Genomic DNA, 24,280 nt, shown 5'->3' with positions numbered 1-24,280 from the left:
GCTCCCAGAGCGATACAGTAGGTTCTCATTAGTTATCTATTTTATGCATATAACCTATACACACTGTTATCAGCAAATTAGCAAATAAGAATGGCATTTTATTCTTTTATAATTAGTTTTCAATTGTCTTTACTTAAATATATAAGCTATGATATGAATAACTGAAAACAACCAATGCTAATAATGATGCTACTTTACTTTTATATAGCTTTGCAACAGGTAAAATACTTCCTAAAGTACATAACATTTGCTCAGAGAACAAAACTTCAGATTTACATCATTCTTTGTTTACCTGAACTACTTTTGAAATGTTTCTATTCTACAAGCAAACAACTGATTTCGGGCCAAAGACAACCTAGAAATATATGAAAACTGAGAAAACTGAAGCATAAATATCCACTGTTGATAATTGATAAAATCACTAACTTCATGGAAACTTTTCCCCTCTCCTACCACATTTTCCTATCATTGTTCAATTGATTAAAGAAAAATACTAGCAGACTTAAAGTCCACAGTTGATTCCCATGTGAACTAGACAAGCCATTTCACTATTCTACGACCTTAAGCTATACAACTAAATATACAAGACATGATATGTAGACAACGACAAGTCTTCAACACCTCTAAGCTAGAGCTGCCCTCAGAGAACCCACACTGTTTCACCTCTGAATTTAATATGAAACATGTGTGCATGCATGCATGCATGCTAGGTCGCTTTAGTCGTGTCTGACTCTTTGCAACCCTATGGACTATAGCCTGCCAGACTGCTCTGTCCCTGGCATTCTCCAAGCAAGACTACTGAGTGGGTTACTTGCCCTCCTGCAGGGGATCTTCCCAAACCAGGGATTGAACCCATATCCCCTGCGGTTCCTACATTGCAGGCATTATCTTTAAACTGCTGAGCCACCAGGGAAGTCCCCATATGAAATATATCTAATGTTAAAATGGGAATTATAATTTCAATTGAAAATCTAACACTCAGTGGTCTTATTTCATCAATAGTTAAATACTTGAACTTTTTGTGAAAAGATAAAACATTATCAAATAAAAAATAAAACATAATATTAGCGACAGAAGTAACAAATCATCTATAATCTCACTCTCTAACAGAATTATTTTCTTCATTCATAACTTTCAAGAATAAAAGCTTGCCACCATGGTATTATTATTATTTTTTACTTAAAATTCTAAGAGCATTTTCATTTATTTTTTCTACTGAATAGCATATGCCCATGAACATCTTCATTATATTATTTTTGGTCCTACTAAATTACATACCTTAGTTAAATTTCTATCAGCAACATTATTAAAATAAGTTATAGATCCCCTTTATAATGTTTGCTGTGCATTATTCAATCCTTCAGCAAAGGGCTAAGGTTTACTAGCTATGTTAAGATTTCACTTAGAATATCTCTAAATCTCAGAGGAATGCCTCATCATCAGTACTGTTATTCATATAAATGGCAAAATGGAGATTTAAAGGTAAAATAACTAGCTTAAGTGAATATAGCTAGGATACAATACATCTGGAATTTAAGCCCAGGACTGTCAGATTTCTACTTCTGTATATTTTGCTTTTTCTCATTCATTAATATATTCATTCAGAGAAGTATAAAAACAACTATACAGTGAATTATTTGCAAAAAGAAATTCATGTAAATTGTTATAGAAAACCCAATAGCTTACATCTAACTATATATGAGGTGAACAGAAAAGTTATAATACTTTTGAAAAATGAGACAATTAACATATGCAGTTAAATGGCTATCATACTCACAATAAATGTATCTTCCACTTTTGCAATTCCTTTTCCAAATATGGTCCCTAGTTGATCTCCAACTCCAGCCAACAGAAAGCCAAAGAGGGGAATTCCCAGTAAGGCATAGATGATACAGAATATTTTTCCCCCTTCTGTGCGTGGTGAGATGTTTCCAAATCCTAAAAATACAAAGAAGAATAAGAATTCAGTTGTTTAGAAATGAGTAATAGTTTAAACATATGACCTCAAACTTGATTCAGAAATTTCCAAATATTATAAGATATCAATCCTAGATTTCAACTAATTAAGAATCCCTTTATACCACATAAGCTTTTAATGTAAAATCTTCTTAAAAACAAGCACTCTAACAATCTCCAAAGTATAGTTAATGTTCCAATTAAACTAGATGATGAAAACTGAGGGAGTAACACACACAATAAAGTCAATGTTTTCATTCAATTTACTTCTACCTCCCTATGCTGCTAATGCAGTTGACTACAAAGCTATTGTTGCCATTTATTAAGTGTGTGTTGCCTTAAGAGTATTCAAATATGCTTAAATTATTAAACATTTAATAAACAACTTAAAAATTTTTTTTCATTCAAGTACCTACCAAAAAGCAGTAAATGAAAACTTAAAATTATCAAACCCGTGAATTACAAATTGGCATCTGCCATCTACATTTACAAGGATTAAATCATGTGCAGCTGTTACTGCTGATTTTCAAAATCCCCTGCAAGAAGTTCAGAGTAGAGAGCAGAAATGAAGTGCTCTGTGCTCTGAGGAAATCTGGCAGAACAGGTCTGCATACAATTAGACATTTCCAGGAGCCAATTTTATGAACCAAATTTTTTATCTTTTTATGTCTAGAAAAGCACTAAAATCCTTAAATCTTTCATGGTGATGACTAGTCCTTGTGACTAGCAGAAACTTTCTGCAAAAAAATAAATAATGCTCTTAATTCCATATACTCCCCTTTCACCAAAATCACATATATACTGACCTTCCCCCCTACCTCTTTGGAGCAGCTTCTCAGAGCTATCTGAAAGGCTCCGTGGCTATCATCCTCATTTTGCCCCCAGATAAAACTTAACTTGCAACTCTTATGTTGTGTGTTTTTTTTAGTCAACATTTTTTTTTTTTTTTTTAGCCTCCAGTTCAAGAGCTGCCTTACTACTTCTCAGACCCACTGACTGTTTGGGGAATATGATGTAAGCTGTCTACGCATTTAACCCATTTACCTTCCAATGCATTTACCTTGCATCTGCTCTTGTCTACTAATGCTTTGGAATGCTGAGCATCAAGGCAATATATACAAATGTCCATCCAGGCGTGTGTGAAAAAGGCCCAGAAGTCTTGTATCAAGGTAATTTGAAGAAGGAAAAGGCTATCGCAAAAGTTAGGTAGAATGTTTAACCTGGACTGTTTGGAAGAGTGTAGCATTTCTTTACACCATCCAAGATGGAACTCAACCATCTCAATCCTGTCTTCTATCATCAATAAGCAGAATACCAATAACAAAAGAGGCCTGCTAAATCAGGAGGGCGGGTTTTGACCTGGATTCTCTGATTATTCCAGAGAGTCCTGCTAAGATCTAACACTTTTTTTTATTGTCTCTCCAGATGAACAACCATGTGACCTGAAGTAGGGCAAGCATCTGAGTTATCCCATATCATCCCATTTTCTCTTTCTGCAGAAGAGGATAAATATCTTCAGAATTACATCCATGAGAAGTAACCTACCACCAGAAAGGATCAAGGATCAAAAAGAAAAGATACAGTTAAAACAAATACTGACTGGGGCATCGCTAAAAATAGGCTCTACTGTTTGAAAAATAAAAAGCTTAAGCATCAAAGGACTCAATTTGATCTGCCCCACATGGGTTAAAAGGACATTAGAAACAAGACTCCCAACTTTTCATCCATCACTGACAGATTCGGCCAGAAGTAACCAGAACATCTTCAGAAAAGGGGACAAAGGATTTCCTCAGAAATCCTGTTTATGTCACGAATGAGATGGCCCCCAATCCAAAGAATTCTAGATGTAAAGACAGTCGATCTACCTTTCATTGATCAAAAGACAGAGACCAGTTCCTTGTGGCATCTCTATACTTCATCTTTATTATGTCCAAAGTTAGCAGACGGGAGAATGAAAGGAGTAGGGTTGATGGAGTCTGACATGACTCTTCTGGGAGTCTCTTCCTGCTTCATCCTCCAAACATGAACCTTCTCTCGATAACATTATGCTGAGCTCTCCTGCTTACCCATGCCTCGGAGGTGGAAGCCCTCACAGTCACCCAGTGTGCACACACACACAAACACACACACACACACAGAGCCACTGAGCAGTTTTCTGACATAAAGGACGTGCCAACAATGCCCCAGACATTTGCCCGAGTGAGAGGATCACATGGCTGTTCAGGGGATGTTCCTCGTGTTTTCTTCCCTCTTTCCCAGAAAAGAAGAGTAGTCTTCACTCCAGGCATTTACCACATCTTAAGCAATGAATAGATCCTAGTAAAATGACTTGATACTATTAATGGACTTATGAAAAGTATCTATTGACTCTAAGCAATACAGCGTGCCAAGCTTGTAAAAAGATTAATTTTAGTGGTTGTCTGGACTTCCTGACTCTTTCCCTTGGTTAGTCAGCAGCATCTTCCTTGCCTCAGGGTGAAACAGACTGTTTTGGCAAGAAGAAAATGGAAAAGAAACAATATTAAGTTTTGTTGTAACTCCTAAATTAAGGTGTTCACACTCAAAATGCTTCGCCTGAGGAGAGCAGCTGTCAGTTTATAGCATCACATATGCTTGGCAAGAAAGTTAAAGGACTGGCAGTTGATCCAGCTTAAGGGAACAGACTAGATTGAAGATTGAAGGGGCCTGACTGTGGAGGAGGTTGGGTGGGGCAGAAACCAGAGGACAGGACCTGGGAGAAGGAGAGGGTCCCACGGTATCTTGACCCTGTCTTGAGAGATCAATGGTTAATTTCTCAGGAATTCTATAAGTCAGTTGACTTCACATTGATAGTCTGAAATCAACTACAGTAGACATATTTACACCTTAGAAATTGCCAAGCACCACAATTTAGGACTTCTCCCTTTTCAGCTACTTAATATTGACCAATACAGTACAGAGTAAGAGCCAAATTTAGGAGACTGTACATAATCTGTGCTAGAGATCTGAATGGAAGCCAAACCAATGGCTCTAGGCCAACTGCTGACATTTATAGAAATATATCATCAGAACAGCTACCATCTTGCCTTCACATCACTTTCAGGGAAGGGCCTTCTGCAGAAAGCTGCTGTAGGTCCATTGTTAGTGGAATACCTACAGGAGGCCCATATATGCCACCCCCATCTGAATAGCTCCAAGTGAACGTGTCACTTTTATGACAGAATTTATTAATACTACAAATAAATAAGACCCTTTTCAAACACTTTGCACACTTGCAATTATATATTTGTAACAATTGATTTAATATCTATTATATACACATTCCACACTTGACTATGAATTCCATGAGTGTAGAGATTGATTTATTATAGATATATATTTATTATTCCATGAGTTTATCATTTATGAGTTCCATGAGTACAGAGATTGATTTATTATTTACATGTGTTAATAATAAATAATCATGCAAAAAACTAGACTGCATGAAGCACAAGCTGGAATCAAGATTGCAGGGTGAAATATCAATAACCTCAGATACGCAGATGACACCACCCTTATGGGAGAAAGCGAAGAGGAACTAAACAGTCTCTCGATGAAAGTGAAAGAGGAGAGTGAAAACGCTGGCTTAAAACTCAACATTCAAAAAATGAAGATCATGGCATCCAGTCCCATCACTTCATGGCAAATAGATGGAGAAACAATGGAAACCGTGACAGACTTTATTTTGGGGGGCTCCAAAACCACTGCAGATAGTGACTACAGCCATGAAATTAAAAGACACTTGCTCCTTGGAAGAAAAGCTACGATCAACCTAGACCACTTAAACAGCAGAGACAATACTTTGCCAACACAGGTCTATACAGTCAAAGCTATGGTTTTTCCTGTGATCATGTATGGATATGAGAGTTGGACTATAAAGAAAGCTGAGCTCCAAAGAATTGATGCTTTTGAACTGTGGTATTGGAGAAGAAGACTCTTGAGAGTTCCTTGGGCTGCAAGGAGATCCAACCAGTCTATCCTAAAGGAGATCAGACCTGAATATTCACTGGAAGGACTGATGCTGAAGCTGAAGCTCCAATACTTTGGCCACCTGATGGGAGGAACTGGTTCAGTGGAAAAGACCCTGATGCAATAAATATTTTGCAACAGTTTTCAGTACAAATTGATGGAATTTTATAAAAGTAATAAAAGAAAGTAAAGAACCAATAATAGCTAAGAATATTTGGGGAAAAATGAGGTAGGAAGATTTGCTCTACATGATATACGTGCTGTGCTGTGCTTAGTCGCTCAGTCGTATCTATTCTTTGCAGTCCCATGGACTATAGCCCGCCAGGCTTCTCTGTCCATGGGGATTCTCCAGGCAAGAATACTGCAGTGGGTTGCCATCCCCTCCTCCAAGGGATCTTCCCAACCCAGGCATGCAGCCCAGGGCTCCCGCATTGCAGGTAGATTCTTTACCATCTGAGCTACCAGGGAAGGCCCTACATGATATCTACTATACAGCTATTAAAAAAGCAATCTGATTAACAATCTGTATGATTTCTTATAATTCTTTAAAAGTGATAAACAGAAAATAATTCTTATCATGACAAAGGGTGTCTATCTCAAAACATTCAACATCATACTTAATATTAAAGGACAATAAAAGGAATCCCTTACAGTCAGGGGGGAAAATATCCATTTAACAATTTACTTTTTTATATTATTCTGAAAGTTCTAGCAGACATAATGGCAGTAAACATATAAAAGGAATGATTATTATAAAGAAGACAAATATATTAGTTGTAGGTGGAATTAAATATCTAGCAAATACAGGAGAATATTAAAAATTATCAAATAGGAAAAAAGCTCAGGAAAACAGCTGAATATGTGATAAATATGCAGAAACCAACAGCATTGTACTACTTTAGCACAATCTCAAATTTGCTAATTGAAATGGAAAAATACCTTACTTTTAATATAAGGGAATTATGAAATACCTAAAAGTAATCTCATCAAGACATATGGAAGAGCTTTAGAGAACAGTTTGGGCTAGTGTAGAGTGAAATGCAACAAAACAGAAAAGACTAGAATAAGGTTAGACGTAGCACATTTTTAAAAGCATCATAAATTCAAAGTTGAATAATTATACAATTAATAAGGCTGAGAAAATTGATTACTATTTTAAAGAAAAATTCACCTTATATAAAAATAAATACCATGCAGATGAAAGATACAAATAAATCAACCAAACTAAACTACTTCCCTACTGATCCCCTCTGATCGTTTCTTCCTTTGCCTCAAATGCAAACCTTCCTCCCTCCCATAACTCTTCACCTGGTTGATCCTTAAGATTCCATCGTTACTTAGGTTAGAAATTAATTTCTCCAAGAAGCCTTTCTTGAGCCCTCACTATACAGCCCCAAGGTTGGGCATGGTCCCCTCCTGTATACACATTCCCTTTATCCTAAGAATCATCTCACTAGATTGTAATCGTCAGTTCCAGAAGGAGAAGTTCTGTGAGGGACCATTTCTTGGTCCTCACTGTAGCCCAAGTGCTTTTCCTTCGGACATCTAAAGTAAATAGATTCTGGGATTCCCTGGTGGTCTAGTTGGTTAAGACTCCATGTGTCCACTGAAGGGAGCATGGGTTTGATCTTTAGCTGGGGGACTAAGATCCTGCATGCTGAACTCACAGTACGACCAAATAATAACTAAGATAAAATTTAAATAAGAACAGCAATGAAAACAAGGCTCAATTCTAAAATATAAAATTTTTAAAATATATATTCTTCCTGAAACTCCCTTTCTACTCTCTGCCCCTCACTGCAGCCCTCTCTTCTTTCTATTCAGGCAGTTTCCATTTTTCAAATGTTGGCGATTTCAAGAGTACTTGACTCACTTTCAGAGCTTAGACCTAAAGTGCCTTCAAACAGCTGGTTTGTTGTTGCTCTCATGAAATGGTGGGGTTGTGGAAAGATGTTCACAAAGGAATCCTTCTGACTTTCGTTATTCCTTCAAAATCTCCTCTGTGCCTAAGTTGTTAGTTGAGGTTTCTCTTTATTGTGTTGGCTTCTCAATAGTACTTTTCCTTTAAACATAATCAGATTTGCATGTTTAACTTCCCTCCCTCTGGTAATTCAGATTTTACTCTTAGTGGATGACTAGCAGATAACGACCACGTTCATTCACTCTGTCATGCCCTATTTTAGAAGGATTTTTAATCAGAGGACAATTGCTTTGCAATGCTTGCTGGCTTCTGCCATACAACGTGAATCAGCCATATGTGTGTGCCCGACAAAGCCACACACGTATGCGTACATACACTCATCGCAGAGTGCTGGCGTGGGCTGTCCGTGTTACACAACAGTTTCCCGCTAGCTGCCTACTTTACACTTGGGCGTGTAAATCCCGTAGATCCCAAAGCCATATAGCTCCGCAGGCAATGAGGCAGATCCCGAGTCCACAGCAACCCTGCTCTGCTTCTCGATGGTTCTGCTGCTACTAACTCAGACCATCCAAACAGCCTGACCATGGTCTTTTCTCAACCAGACCATCTCATCACAGTTCATTCTCCCTAAAGCACCGTTAGGTGTTTATACTCCGCAATCTGGAAAACCCTTAGCTGTCCCAAGGCCTTTACTTACAAATCACCATTCCTATTTCCCCAAACTCCCTGTTAGGCAACTGTACTCCCTTCAGTAACACCAGAGTCATCATTACTCACTGAAAAAAAAAACTTAGCTCGCCTTTTTTGATTCCTTACATTTTTTTATATTGTTTTCTCCTTCTTAACTGGTACGGATGTGGCCCCTTCAATCGCGATTTAAAATCTTTTCTGTCCTTTCTGCCCCTCACCCCCGACACGTCACTTCCAATATACGGTCATTCCTCTCCCTCTCAGCCAGCTGTGATCTTGCTTCTTTGAACATCCATAACACTTGCTATTTCCTTTTCAGGGATTATGTATGACTTTTACATGAGTTCCTGCCATTTGGTTACATGCTTTTGTCTTTCTTCTGGGTGACAAACTTCTTGAGAGCAAAGATATTTTTCTTTCCTTTACATACAAAAATGTGTAGTGCTTTGCTCAGAGCAGATGTTCAAGAGAATATATTAAACTAAGAAGAAACATCTATGGGCCTTATTCATATATATTAATTAAATAGACATCCTCAAATCTAAATAGTTCTACTGTACTTTTTTACTCCTTTTAGTTTTATTCAAAGCTGACAAGTAAAAAGAGAGTTCTATATCTGTACAAACTGTATTTTTAAAAAGTAACCCCTAAAAGTAACAACTAAAATGGTATTTTAATGTAAAACAACTTAAATTATTTTAGATGCAGAAAAACAGTAATAGAGTAGGGTATAAGGGTAAAATACTGGAGGTAGGGTAAGAATGGTAAATTCAGGGTGTCCTCTGTTAGCAACCTAAGAAAAAGAGGAAACTATTCAGAAAACAAAGTGAAATGATAAACACACCTTGTCTTTTTTATTTATTTGTTTTTTAATGATTTTTTTTTCACGTGGACCATTTCTGAACCTGTTACAATATTGCTTCTGTTTAACCTTTCAATTTTTTTGGCCTCCAGGCATGTGGGGTCTTGGTTCCCCAACCAGGGATCGAACCCACACCCTCTGCACTGGAAGTTGAAGTCTTAATCATGGGACCACCAGGAAAGTCCTATACCAGGACATTTTCCAAAAGCGAGTCAAACCCACAGCACTGACATACAAGCTAACCAAACACTGAATAAGAAATAATAGTTCTGGAAACAATATGATTTTAATTAAGAAACAACTTAACAATGTTTTGATAAAAGAAGTATTCATTTCAGAACTTTCACAAAGCAGTGCATTGTTCTTCTAGGTCATTGTTTTTAAAACAAGGGTGCACATCAGAGTCACAGAAGGAATTTAAAAAATCCACCCCAGAACACCTAAACTCTTATCTTCCACTGGGAGAGGAGGGGATTCTGTTCATGTATTTTAAAATATCTACAGATGTGATTCTGATTTACTTTCGGTGACAGGGGCATGGTTTTGTGGGTCTAAAGTTATTCAATATGGGGGGTAGGGCTCCTCAGGAGAGAAGAAAACAAAATTAGGAAGTGAATTGTGTGTAGGATGACCGTGATCAGAGTACCTCTTTTAGACCAGCTATGACATTACTTCATTACTCTATTTTCATCACCAAAAATAAAATAATAAAAATAAAATAACTGTCAATATCAATGATAAAAATAATGGCCAACACTATTTATTGAGACACACACACACTCTTTTTCTCTCTCACTACATCACAGATACAACGCTAGTCCCTTCATGAAAGTGAAAGTGTTAGTCACTTAGCCATCTCTACTCCTCAACCCCATGGACTATAGCCTGCCAGGCTCCTCTGTCCATGGGATTCTCCAGTCAAGAATACTGGAGAAGGGAGCCATTCCCTTCTCCAGGGGATCTTCTTGATCCAGGGATTGAACTCAGGTCTCCTGCACTGCAGGCAGATTCTTTACCATCTGAGCCTCCAAGGAAGCCCCAGTCACTTCAAGTGTACACTCCATTCAACCTTCACAACCCTATGAGAGAAGTACTGTTATTTATCTTCATTCCGAAAGCAGAAACAAACAGGTTTAATGAAGTAATGTGTTCAAGGTTAAACACTAATTAGACTTTAAGGCTGAGATATAAACTATTAATTCAATCGCATACAGCAAGTATTTAGGATTAAGGATCAAGGCTACAAGTATCATTTCTCAAACTTAAGGGATTTCTCAGTTAAATAACCAGTGAATGTGAACCACCCCTGGACATATATTCTTCCAGCACTTGCTGACTTACATAGACTGGGAAAGAATGTATAGGAACATCAAAACAAATGTGTCAGTTAAAGGAATTAGATTTTGACCTCCTGTTTCACCATTACTATCACCAGCTTTCCTCTTGGCCCAGAAGCCACCAGCCTGCAGTTCAAACCGTGTTTCACAAGATGGCTCCCTTGCTACCTTTAGTTGCAACTTACATCATAAAATCCTACATCACAGTTGAATGATGGCAAATCTACAGGAATCTACCTATTTCTTAAGTTAATTTTCATTTTTTGCTAACAAGATACAGTTATAAAAATCTACACCTGCAGTTAAAGGTTGAAGGGAAATTCTCTTGCAAAGTAATCTTGCCAAAGAACAATAGTCATCGACCTGTACGTTGCTTCCAGCTTTTCATTTAATACATTAGAACTGCATCCTTTCTCTTTTCACAGATTCAAATATGTGGGAGGAAGGAAAGAGATCCAGTGAGGGGAGTGGGAGTAAGAGAGCATATTTAAGTAGCACTAGAGCTACTGGTGAGAATAGCCTAGACCACATGGGTCAAGGGAGAAGTAAAACATCTCACCTCAATGCTCTTCTCAGGTCCCCACATGCCTCTCCTAGGGAGAGCATCGAACTGTCCTGGATTAGATTCTCAGTGTTCAAAGACGTCCATTTTGATAAAACATGACCACTAAATGTTGGTGAACAATTTCATCTGAAGCTCAAGCCAATAAACAGAGATCTGTTCAAGGTGTAATGAAATGATATTTCTATAAACGGCAGCAAACTCACGTGCTATTTAACTGCCTCTTATTATCTGGTTCTCCTCTGATCCCGAGGGGGGAAAGATGATCCAACAGCATCAAGGAAGTGGCAAACTATTTCTTAGCAAGAAATCTGAATAACTTACATTTTTCCACGCATATAGAGACTGTAATCAAGAATCTGAACTATGATAAATGCATTTTCTGGAAATCATACTTTAAAGGTTATTGGTAAAATAATTTTCTGATAAGAATTTTGTATAATTTTAGGTTATCTTCCTGGTCATACATGACATCAAATGACAAACCATCAAAGCAATAGAGAAAACCATACTGTCTACTGGAAAACATTCTGTCTTGGACTAAACTCTGGTCTGGCTCTTCTGAGTTCCCTTTTGACTAAGCCTTGGGCTCCCATGTCCTTTTTTATAAAGTTCAGTTCTAGTAAGAATCCTGTTGAAGCTCAGTTTAGCCAGAACTTCGTTCCCCACCCCCATTCTCAGTATTTGATCATCCTGTTTCCTTATCCTTTGTCATTGCTCAGGTGATACCTGATCACCTCTGACAGTCCTTTAGCAAGAATCTTGTTAAGGGGACTTCCCTGGTGGTCCGGTGGTTAAGACTCTGCGCTCCAATGCAAGGGGCCCAAGTTCGATCCCTGGTCAGGGAACTAGATCCTGCATGCTGCAACTGAGAGCCCACACTAAGACCTGGTACAGCCCCATTTAAAAAAAAAAAAATCCTGTTAGGGTGGTTTGTTTAAAATCAGCCCCTTGTGTTTCCTCATGTCCCCTTTTAGTCGCTCTCAATCTATGGATTCCCCACCCTACGCTCTTTGGCTATAAATCCCTACTTGCTTTGCTGTGTTCAGAGTTGAGCCCAGTCTCTCTCCCTTACTACAAAGCTATTGCAGCGGTTCCTACACCTACCACACCGCCCTGAATGAAGTCTGCCTTACCACTTAATGAGTGTCACTGAATAAGTTCTTTTTAAGCTATAAGCAGTAAAATAATAAAACTATACAATACCTCTAAAAAGAATATATTAGACACAATAAATGCAATTTTTTCTCTTTTTCTTTTTAGAGAGTTGGATCTTGGAGGACATTGATAATCTGAACTGCCAAGAAAACTACACTGTCTTTGATATGCAATAATTTTCCTCAATTGCAAACAGACTCCCTCAAATCTCCCTTCAAGGATACTGAGGGCAATAGTGATTAAAACTGCAGGCTGTGGAGCCCTAAAAAAAACTGGGTTTGAATTCTAGATTTGCCACTCTGTCCCTGAGAAAGTTACTAAAAGAATTTTTGAGAAAACTTTGTGCCTCAGTTTTCTCATTTGTAAAGAGTGATGAGGACTGTGTGACACAGGAAGGACATGATATGATGCTTGGCACATGGCAAGCAGTTGGTGAGCATTGGTGGCCAATGCTACTTTTCTGCCATAAAGCCTGGCTCAGGAACTGCCACGGGTGGTCTGAATAAATGTCCACCTCACACACACCTCGGTCACTCAGTCGTGTCCGACTCTTTGCGACCCCATGGACTGTAGCACACCAGGTTCCTCAGTCCATAGGATTTTCAGGCAAGAATACTGGAGTGGGTTGCCATTTCCTTCTCAGCGGAATAAATGTCCACTGTTGATGAAAACAACGGTGGTAAAGATGGTGATGCTTATGCGGACACTACTTTTCCCACTGAAATGTGCTTAGAGTAAGGAGGAGTTAAGCCAATATTATTTTTCTTCTTTAAAAAAAGTTTACTGGAGTATAGTTGGTTTACAATATGGTGTTAGTTACAGGCGTACGGCAAAGCGAATCAGTTACACATATACATATATCCACTCCACTTTAGATTTTTTTCTCATATAGGCCATTATAGAGTATTGAGTAGAGTTCATTGTGCTATACAGTAGGTCCTTGCTGGTTACTCATTTTATATATAGCAGTGTGTGTATGTCTGTCCCAACCTCCCAATTTATCCCTCCTCCCCTTTTCCCCCCAGCCATAAGTTTATTTATTTTTTTTTCTTGTTGGAGGCTAATTACTTTACATCATTACAGTAGTTTTTGTCATACATTGAAATGAGTTAGCCATGGATTTACATGTATTCCCCATCCCAGTCTCCCCTCCCACCTCCCTCTCCACCCGATCCCTCTGGGTCTTCCCAGTGCACCAGGCCCGAGCACTTGTCTCATGTACCCAACCTGAGCTGGTTATCTGTTTCACCCTAGATAATATACATGTTTCAATGCTGTTCTCTTGAAACATCAAGGGAACCCTCTTACACTGTTGGTGGGAATGCAAATTAGTACAGCCACTATGGAAAACAGTGTGGAGATTTCTTAAAAAGCTGGAAATAGAACTGCCATATGACCCAGCCATAAGTTTATTTTCAACATCTGTAACTCTATTTCTGTTTTGTAGATAAGTTCTTGTAACCATTTTTTTTAGATTGTACATATGAGTATCATTATATCACTTATATATTATAAATGAAACTTACAATATATAAGTGATATTATATGCTATTTGTTTTTTTTCTGCCTGATCTCTTCCACTCAATATAACAATCTCTAGGCCCACCCATGTTGCTGCAAATGACATTATTTTGTTCCTTTTTATGGCTGAATAACATACCATGTTCTTTTTTCATGCTCTTCACTGTGCAGATTACACCATGGAACAAAAACAGTTATATGATACCAATCAAATAATGAACAAAGTGCCCTGTGTTACTGCAATTCACTGGTTATTGTCACAGCCAACCAGGCATTGGCAGCTACTAGGTATTTCATCCTTCATTAGCAAGTGACACGTAATAACTGTATCACAGCAAAAACTGTTGTTTTGGAGGAACTACTTCAACATCTCTCACAGGGTCTCTAGATAGTATCTTATTTGAAATGGTCTATTATTTTTCTGTATTCACAACATAAAGTACCACAAATAAAGAGGGAAAAATCACCTTAAGTTAGTAAACAAAATTATAAGATGTAAGAATTGAAATGGCCAATAGAATTCTAATCCCATCATTACACAAATACAAGAAGCTGAGGCCAAGAAAATTGAAGTATTGGTGGTAATCAGGTAGCAGACGCTGAAGAGACGGAATGCAAAGTTTTTAAGTGCTGAGTGTCCATATTTAATACAATTTAAGTTAAAATTAAATTATGGTATAAGGATTTTTCTATGCTTGTCTTGGCTATTAACCTGGGGCAGTAATTCAAACCTCATCAACTACTGCCATTGTCAAAAAGGACAAGAAAGAGACTGTGACAGCTAACCTACCTGAAAGATGTATAATTATCCAGATACTGAGCTTGAGTGATGACAGCTGAAGTTGGGTCATTGAGATGACAGAATACATCACCCAAGCCATTAAGAGACATTGGGTAAATTCAATTTAAATTTAATACCCAACATCTTTTAAGATTCACCTCAGATATGAGGTTAGATTTCCATGCATTCTTTGATTTTTAACAAATTAAATATCTTCAAACTAATTATCTGGGTTATCTTATTTTTTTTTAAAACACTAAAAAAGAAAGTTAAGGATGCATATTTTCGTGTCTAAAAATTTATATCCTCAACATCAAAAGAGTAAGGCCACTTATATAAAAGGTTTTCCTCACATGGCAAAGGCAGATATACTTTACTTAATCCAATATTAAGTGAATATTAATCCAATATTCACAAGTAACAAGTTACAAGGGCTCCATCAGAGCCCTGCACTTTTCAAGTTGATTTTCTCCAAGTTACTTATATATTTTCCAAAGGTAACAATGGCATCATTCATTCACCTAGAAACGCAGAGTCCTGAAACAGTCCCTAACCATTAGGATCAGTTCACAAGGAATTTATGGTAAATCACATATACCCTGCTTTTCTCAACGTATAATGCAATAGAGGTCAGAGATTATGAATGTGGACCCTGCAGCCAAGCCAGGTGGATTTGAAACCCCACTAAATGCCATCTACTCACTGCACAACTCAAGACACGTTATCTAAACCCTCCAGCCTCCCTTTGCTTATCCTAAAATGGGAATAATGACAGCAATACCTTATAGGTTGTTGCAGGGATGAAAATGTTTGAATATACACATAAAGTACTTAAAAGAGTACCCAGCATATACAGAATGTTATGAAAGTGTGTCGCTCGGTTGTGACCGATTCTTTGCGATCCCGTGGACTGTAGCCCACCAGGCTCCTCTGTCCATGGAATTCTCCAGGGAAAAACAACTGGAGGGGGTTGTCATGCCCTTCTCCAGGGGATCTTCTTGACCAGGGATGAAACCCGTGTCTCTTATGTCTCCTGCACTGGTTTTATATATAGGTCTTACCAATCTATACCTAGGGCTTCCCTGGTGTCTCAATGGTAAAGGATCTGCCTGTCAATACAGGAGACCTGGGTATGACTCCTGGGTTGGGAAGATCCCCTGGAGGAGGGCATGGCAACCCACTCCAGTATTCTTGCCTAGGAAATCCCATGGACAAAGGAGCCCGGCCGGCTACAGTTCACGGAGTCACAAAGAGTCGGACATGACTTAGCGACCAAACAACAACAACTAATCTACATCTATTATAGTTCTGTCAAGCAAATAACTATCAAAAGCTCAAATAATCCACCCAACAACTGTTGGTGATTCATCAATCACAGGCTATTAATTTTCATTGGTTCTGTCCTATCTAATGTTTTGCTTTATGTGGGTCTGGTGTCTAGAATTTATTTCCCACAGACAGTAGAAAATGTGCTCTTCTAAGACTTGGGACTAGGAGAAGAGGGTGGGGAAAGGTCCATCCCCCAAACTCTGACCGGAAACGTTTGAACTGGAAAGAAGTATAAAAGAAACTTAACACTGAGAATCTATTATGAGGGAGAGACTGTGGTATCCTAGGTACTTTGGGTATGTTTTCCTCCATCAATTCCCAAAGTAACATTCTGGACTGTGGTGCTGGAGAAGACTCTTGAGAGTCCCTTGGACTGTAAGGAGATCCAACCAGTCCATCCTAAAGGAGATAGTCCTGGGTGTTCCTTGGAAGGACTGATGCTGAAGCTGAAACTCCAATACTTTGGCCACCTGATGCAAAGAGCTGACTCATTGGAAAAGACCCTGATGCTGGGAGTGATTGGGAGCAGGAGGAGAAGGGGACGACAGAGGATGAGATGGCTGGATGGCATCACCAACTCAATGGACATGGGTTTGGGTGGACTCTAGGAGTTGGTGATGGACAGGGAGGCCTGGCGTGCTGCAATTCATGGGGTTGCAAAGAGTCAGACACGACTGAGTGACTGAACTGAACTGAACTGAACATTCTGGAAAAGATGTCTTAAAACTTAGGGCTCAGAAATGTTAAGTAAAACAGACATGAGCAATTGAAATTGACATAGCCAGCATTTAAATGCACATCTATCTGACCTGGAAGCCTTGCCCAACTATGGAAACAGGCTGCCTGGTCTCAGATTCAACCCACTCTCCCTTCCTTGCCACAGATAGACATGCGCACACACAAATTCCATTTACCTGTTTTAGATATGTTTGACATTCATAGGGTTTAATTTAAAGGAAGGATTCAAGAGGTGGTAGACAGGGAAGGAGTGTGACCACCACTGTTTCTCACCACCTGCATTCTTACTTCTCAATTTCTTATACAGTCTCATTTGAACTTGAATTGAATCATGAACACACACACACACACACACACACACACGCACAAATTACAAGAAGGCCTCATCGTGCCCAAAATGTGAACTCTGAATACATTTTTCTCTTTTCTGTAATCTCTTCACAGCTATGAAGGCTATCTCAGATTAAGTCCTTTATCTTGAATTCAGTCTAATAGAAAACCTAATCCTGGAATGCAAGATTTTCGTAAGAAATCAACAAGACACTCTCAAAGATAGCTCAGGACAATGGCTATAAAAACATGATTTCCTTGTTTCCATAACAATTCAGAGCTTCTAGAGAGAGAATATTGGTAGAAGACAGTGTACTGAAATTACTAATTGGTAGCTAACTCTAGTTATGTTATCCTGCTACTAAGCCTGCCCACATTGAATTAAGTGGGAAGAACTTTTAAGGCCCCCATTCACCCTCTGTATTCACAGTTTAGAAATACAAATTCAAAGCGAGAACAAGTAATATAAAAACTGGAAAAGAAATATCATCTTTTAGATTCCTTTAAAATTGTGCCTCCCATTCCCAGCCTATTTTTCTGGTCTAGTCTTTTTTTCCTTTATCCAGTACCACTTTTTTAATTGTTACATTTGCATGCTTTCCTTTTCTTGTTTTTGTTTCAATTTTTATGAAATACAGTTGAGTTGGGGGTGGGGTGCTTCCCAGGTGGCGCTAGTGGTAAGGAACCTGCCTACCAATACCAGAGACATAAGAGATACTGGTTCGATCCTTGGGTTGGGAAGATCCCCTGGTGAAGGAAATGGCAACCCACTCCAGTATTCTTGCCTGGAGAATCCCATGGACAGAGGAGCCTGATGAGCTACAGTCCACAGGGTCGCGAAGAGTTGCACATGACTGCAGCAACTTAGGACGCGTACATACTTGATTTATAATGCTGTGACAGTTCCATTGTTCAGCACAATAATTCAGTTATACACGTGTGCGAGTGTGTGTGTGTATTCTTTTTGAGATTCGGGCTTTGCAGGCTGAATAGCCTCTGTTGTACTATTCAACTCTGCCATCACAGTGTGTAGATAGCCAAGGCAATACTAAAATAAATTGATGTAGCTGTGTTCTAATAATTATAGAACAGGAGGAAGGCTGAATTCTTAAAATCCAGAATGTCATGGATGGAGATGGTAATACTCTAGTTTTCTAAAGCATAACATTTCTTATCATGTTTACAGAAAACAATTCAGAATCTGCAGGATTTTGGAAGAACTGAAAATATTTGACACTATAATATCATTCAGAGCTCAGCAGTAACATAAGATTTTCTTATTTTTAGAAATGTACTTTTACATGGTTTCTTTCTGAGCGTGTATTCAGTTTTCTAAGCAGTTATTTAGTCTGCCAGCATCTACACAAGCATATTACTACAATGTTTCTGACACAGTATTTTTTTCTCAATTTTTGAAGTGCTACAAAATGTTACTTTCTATCAGTCTAAAAATTAAAATAGAAATTATTCAATGGTTTTAAACCCTTCTAAGAATTACAGGACACTATGAGAATCTAATGTACATTATGGGTCATCTCTCTGGAAAATAAGATTATAAACCCCTGAGGCTTAACCTTCCAGAGGTTCACAGAATTTGAGTCAGAGCTCATTTCAACCTTTATTGGACAATGAGGAAAAATGGAGGAAAAAAGCATCTTCTTTTAAAATGATGAATTTTAATTGCATAGGAGTTAAGCATTATTAAATATCCTTTAAATTTTCATAAAATCCTGGGAGACAGGAAGCACAACTATTATTCACTTATTAGGAAATCATATGGACTATTCACATGAGAAAATAATTCAGAGATGTTCAGTGATCTGGTCAAAAGTACACAGTGAATAATGTTAGAATCAGAACAAACCCAGGTCTTCTATTTATAAACTGTATTTTTTTCTTTGCTTTATGTTCTTTTCTTTAGTCCAGTGCTTGGCAAATGTTTTCTCTAAAGGGCCAGATAGTAAAATTTTCAGCTTTGCAGCCATACAACCTCTGATGCACTACTCAACTCTGCCACTATAGCATGAAGGTAGCCAAAGACAATACTAAAATAAGTGGACATAGCTGTGTTCTAATTACATAACAGAAGGAAGGTTGGATTTTGCCCACAGGGTCATAGTTTACTGACCCCTGCATTATTTCACTTCTACATCTAAGGTAAACTCAGTTGTTTAATTTACTTTCCTAAACGGTTTTACTGTTTTTGTATCATTATAATTTTGACCTTGATAAGTGATCATTAATAAAATGCAGTTGGCGCTCCAACCCATATCTTTGGTTTCTGTATCTGAAGATATAATGAACCATGGAGCAAAAATATTTGAAAAAAAAATTTCCAGAAAGTTCCAAAAGGTAAAACGAATTTGGCAAATGCTGGCAACTATTTCCATAGCATTTATATTATATTTACAACTATTTACATAGCATTTACATTAGGTATTAAAATTAATCTAGAGGCGATTTAAAGTATATGGGTTAAAGTATAATCTGTAGGTTATATACAAACACTATACTATTTTATAAAAGAGACTTGAGTACCTATGTATTCGGGTACCTGTGGGGGTTCTGGAGTCAATTCATCCTTGGATATCAAAAGGTGACTGTACTCTAAACGCTAATAGAACCCCTATGCAATATCACTAATGAGTGACAGCAAAATCTCTGCCAAGAAACTAAACCTAGAGTTTTATATATTGATTCTTATTTTCATTTTGAGATAGTAACACTGATGAAACACTATAGAGGGAGGTAAATTTGGAACACAATCTCCTTCAGTGGCACAATATTAGATGTGAAAAATGAATATCCTATTGCAGTGATGGAGTCAAGAAGACACAATTTGAAAAAGCAAATTAAAATACAAACTATATTTTGTTATCATGTGTAATTACTTTGAATATCAAATAACATTCAAGGAAGTATCTAACTAATATATTCGCTTGTGGAAGTTATTAGGGCTGTCACAAAATACCCTGGTTCTTCTGATCACAGGGCGGGAGAGCACTTCCCCACCTATACTCTTGAAGGTAGTCTGGCCAATGTCATGTTGGTAAAAACAGCGTGTTCACACATACAAAGCATGATCAGCCAGCGGTCAGTTTTCCATGCTCTCCTTCTTACGAGCAAGCACAACGGGCAAGGCCCTCCTGTTGATCCACACTGGACATATAATGTGATCAGGAAATAAACTTTTTATTCTGTAAAGCCAACAAAATGTGAGGGTTGTTTACTACAGAAAATAGCTTGGCAGATACTAAATATAGAGGCACAGATTTTTTTTTAAAGATATAGAAAAAAACATTTATATAAATTTTGTAGTTGTTCAGTTGGTAAAGAATCGGCCTGCAATGTGGGAGACCCGGGTTTGATCCCTGGGTCAGGAAGATGCCCTGGAGAAGGGAACAGCTACCCACTCCAGTATTCTTGCCTGGAGAATCCCATGGACAAAGAAGCCTGGTGGGCTACAGTCCATGGGGTCACAAAGAGTCGGACAAGGCTGTCCGACTTTCACTAACTTTTATTATTCTCAACTAATAGTTAACACCTTGCTTCATTATATATTATTCTGATGATCACATTTTAGATCACCTAAATATCATTAAAATCAACTCATTTCATTAGGTCAAACTACAAATTAAATAGATGAAGAAACTAGTCAAATCTAACACTGAGCACTGTGAGAATAACCGGTTTGAGCACACCTTCAGTATGTAAAGGCAACATTATAAATATTGTAATAATTAAAATGAAAGGAGCAAATCTTTAAGAAAGAATGAACTTTCTTTGTTAACATCAGTAACATAAATAAATGTAATATAAAGTTTAATCATAAAATAAAATTACCCTAGTAACAAAATCAGTTGCAATTTATTATACTGTCATCCAGTGTACAAACTGCTTTTCATACATGTTCACTTAACCTTCACAACAATTCTGACTGTGAGAAACACTAGCACTCTTTGATAAAGAAGAAAATTAAGGATAATAGAAGAACTGTGATTTGCTTAAACGGACACAACCCTAGTTTGCAGTAAAGACAAACCTAAACAAATTCTCTGAAATGAAATCTGATGTTCCTTCTCCTGTATCACTTCTTTAAAAAAAAATGAGAAATATTTTCATTCTGAGAGGTAAGTAAAACTAGCATGAATATATATAGAACTTCATTGACTTGCAGTTTTATATTTATTAGGAGGTCATGTCTACATCTGTTTTTTAATGCATCAAATGAAATTTAAACAGAGTTTCTATTAAATCATCTACCTATTAAAACCTGCATTCTTTGAACAGGAGCTACTTAAGCGGATTATGATTTATTCCATACCCTCTCTTTCTTTTTCCTTCTCTTGCTGCTTGCCTTTGGAAATTCTTTGTTAGCATCTACAATAAGGGAAACTTAAACTTAGAGAGGAAAGGCACAACATATCAACCAAACTGGTCCACATGTTTGTTGTTTTTGCTTTAAAAATAAAGTTAATAGGGAAAGAAGTTTAAGACTAGTAATTAACATGCATTTTTGATGACCTGTGGCACCAAAGAATTGATGCTTTTGAACTGTGGTATTGAAGAAGACGCTTGAGAATCCCTTGGACTGCAAGAAGATCCAACCAGTCCATCCTAAAGGAAATCAGTCCTGAATATTCATTGGAAGGACTGATGCTGAAGCTGAAACTCCAATACTTTGGCCACCTGATGTGAAGAGCTGACTCACTGGAAAAGACCCTGATGCTGGAAAAGATTGAAGGCTGGAGGAGAAGGGGATGACAGAGGATGAGATGGTTGGATGGCATCACCGACTCAATGGACGTGAGTTTGAGTAAACTCCGGGAGTTGGTGATAGACAGGGCGGCCTGGCGAGCTGCAGTCCATGGGGTCGCAAAGAGTCAGACACGACTGAGCGACTGAACTGAACTGAACTGTTATTTTCAAAAGTTTATATGACCAATATTTCCTCCAGTGGTACTTTAGAACCAAAAGATGGCTGCCTGGAACTCTTTTCTGTTTAAAATTAATTATTTGCATTGTACCTTATGTGCACACAAACCACAATAATTACTCATGAACCTCATTTGACACAGGTGCTTCTTTTGCATATATCATGTTATAATTTCAGTACCACATAAATAACAATGCCAATTTTCCAAGAGTAAGATTGCACAAGTCTAGATTTTTTTTTAAAGGATTGGGAAGAAAACAAATATGTAGTATAATTGCTAGCTTAAAGTAGACAGGCCCAGACAAATTGTATTACATTCCTTCCCTATCAAATGCAGTACTTGCGACAATTAAAAAAAAAATGTATTTCTGATAATCATCCCACCTATAGTTTTAATCACATTCTGAGCAATACTTGCATATTTAGGAGTCAATCAGATGTTCTTTAAAACCTATAATGTATGACAAATGTGCTGCATGTCAGTGGTTGGGAAAGGAGAAAAGACAAGATTTAAAATAGATTCTGTATTTATTCAGGGCATGAACTTCATGACAATTCTTTGCTTCCATTTTAAGGTAATTTCACAATCACACCATTTAAAAGTGATTGCTTTCCCGAAGATTAAAAATATGTTAATGCAAACTTTTCAAAGTAGGCAGAAATGCACAAAAGTTTATTTTGTTGTAGAATATAAGCAATTTCTGCCTTGAATACACCCACGATATGGATGACTACTATGCTGATACCATAGCCCTCCTCTCACTGGCACTTCCAGTTTCTTTTATATCTACACTTTCTTGCTCTGCATTCTACTACCACAAAATAATAATAATAAACACTGCCTCACTCCTGGGAAGACTACATCCATAATACTCCTTCCAACTAGCATGGGATTCTAAGTACTCAGTGCTCTGAATTAAAGCTCTTTGTGGCTGACTACCATACATACTAACATACATAATGAGAAAAGATGATGACTAATCTATTTCATTATTGCCTTAGAGTCTTTAACACTAAGTAAAAATTCTGCTTTATTGTCTATCAAATATAATTTTACACTCTACAAACTTAACTACTGTTCAGAAGGCATTTTTCTTCTCTGAGAAAGAAATGCATTTTAACTTAGAAAATAAACCTATGTGAAGATTTTGAAAGGTAGGAAAAAATATATATATACATATATATATATATCTTAAGACAGGTTTTCCTTTTGTTCATTTTAGTAGATGAGAAGAGAAACAGAGCATCAATGACCCAAAACAATTTCTTAATTTCAACTTCTGAATTTCAACTGCACAGCATTAGAATTACAGATTTTGGAAAAAGAATAATCTACTTTAAAGTAGATTATATATAAAGAAAAATGCAAGGAGATTGTGGAGTCAGAACTGGAAGTCACCTTGCAAGATAATTCACCTTTTAAGCTGCCTGAAAGTTCAGCTTTCCTTTAAAATGGGTTCCCAAAAACCAATATGCAGTTCTCAGAGAACATCCAAGAGACTAGCGAAATGCCATCAAATTCGAGTATACCAAATAAATAAAATAGCACCTAACAACTAAAGCTGCAATGACACCACCCCCAGGAAAATGCTGGCTGTAAAATTCTACACCCCACTACCTTAAAGTCTGTTCATTTCCAAGTTCAGTTAGTGGTTTCATGAGATAACAAAATTGTACAGAAAAGCTCTTACAACTTTTCCCTCATCTTTTAAGCTACAGTTTTTTTGTTTTTTTGTTTTTTTTATCATGTCCAACAGGAAGATCCTAGATTCCCTGCTAAAGATATGTATAAGGCTTTACACTTTTCAACATACTCTTGGCATTTTCAAAACTGACCTTTTCTTTTTATCTGGAATTGTTTGCTTAAAGCACTCTCTAGTTTTTTTCTCCTTTTTGTCTACTCAAGTAAGCATTATGCTAAACAGGTGAAACAGGAGCTTGCAGAAAATCTGTGACCATTGTCCTAACAGCGTTATCAATTCAATAATTCAATCAAGGTAAAAGGAAATTGAGAGACTCGGCGGCTGGTTCAAAATACAGAAAAACTAAACATAGAAATTATATACCTGAATCCAATCTCTATAACTCAAGGGGAAGGAAACAAGAGTCCTTTGTAAATAGAAGAAACATTACTCCGAGGAAATGTTTTCCATAAGACCTAACATGATGCTT

At 37.5% G+C, this 24,280-nt stretch overlaps 1 protein-coding gene across 4 annotated transcripts in view; it reads right to left on the bottom strand.

Moving 5' to 3' along the window:
- Positions 1-24,280, bottom strand: part of KCNK2 (potassium two pore domain channel subfamily K member 2) — a 204,646-nt gene that overhangs the window by 53,298 nt on the left and 127,068 nt on the right. For all 4 annotated transcript variants that reach the window (XM_070473932.1, XM_070473934.1, XM_020899296.2 and 1 more), the window contains exon 4: positions 1,778-1,938. In XM_070473932.1, coding sequence (XP_070330033.1) covers positions 1,778-1,938 — 161 coding nt within the window. The remainder of the gene's footprint in view (positions 1-1,777; positions 1,939-24,280) is intronic.

This window comes from Odocoileus virginianus, chromosome 11, assembly GCF_023699985.2.
Source record: "Odocoileus virginianus isolate 20LAN1187 ecotype Illinois chromosome 11, Ovbor_1.2, whole genome shotgun sequence".
In the NCBI taxonomy this organism is placed as follows: Eukaryota; Metazoa; Chordata; class Mammalia; order Artiodactyla; family Cervidae; genus Odocoileus; species Odocoileus virginianus.
This window is presented reverse-complemented; position numbering and strand designations above follow the sequence as displayed.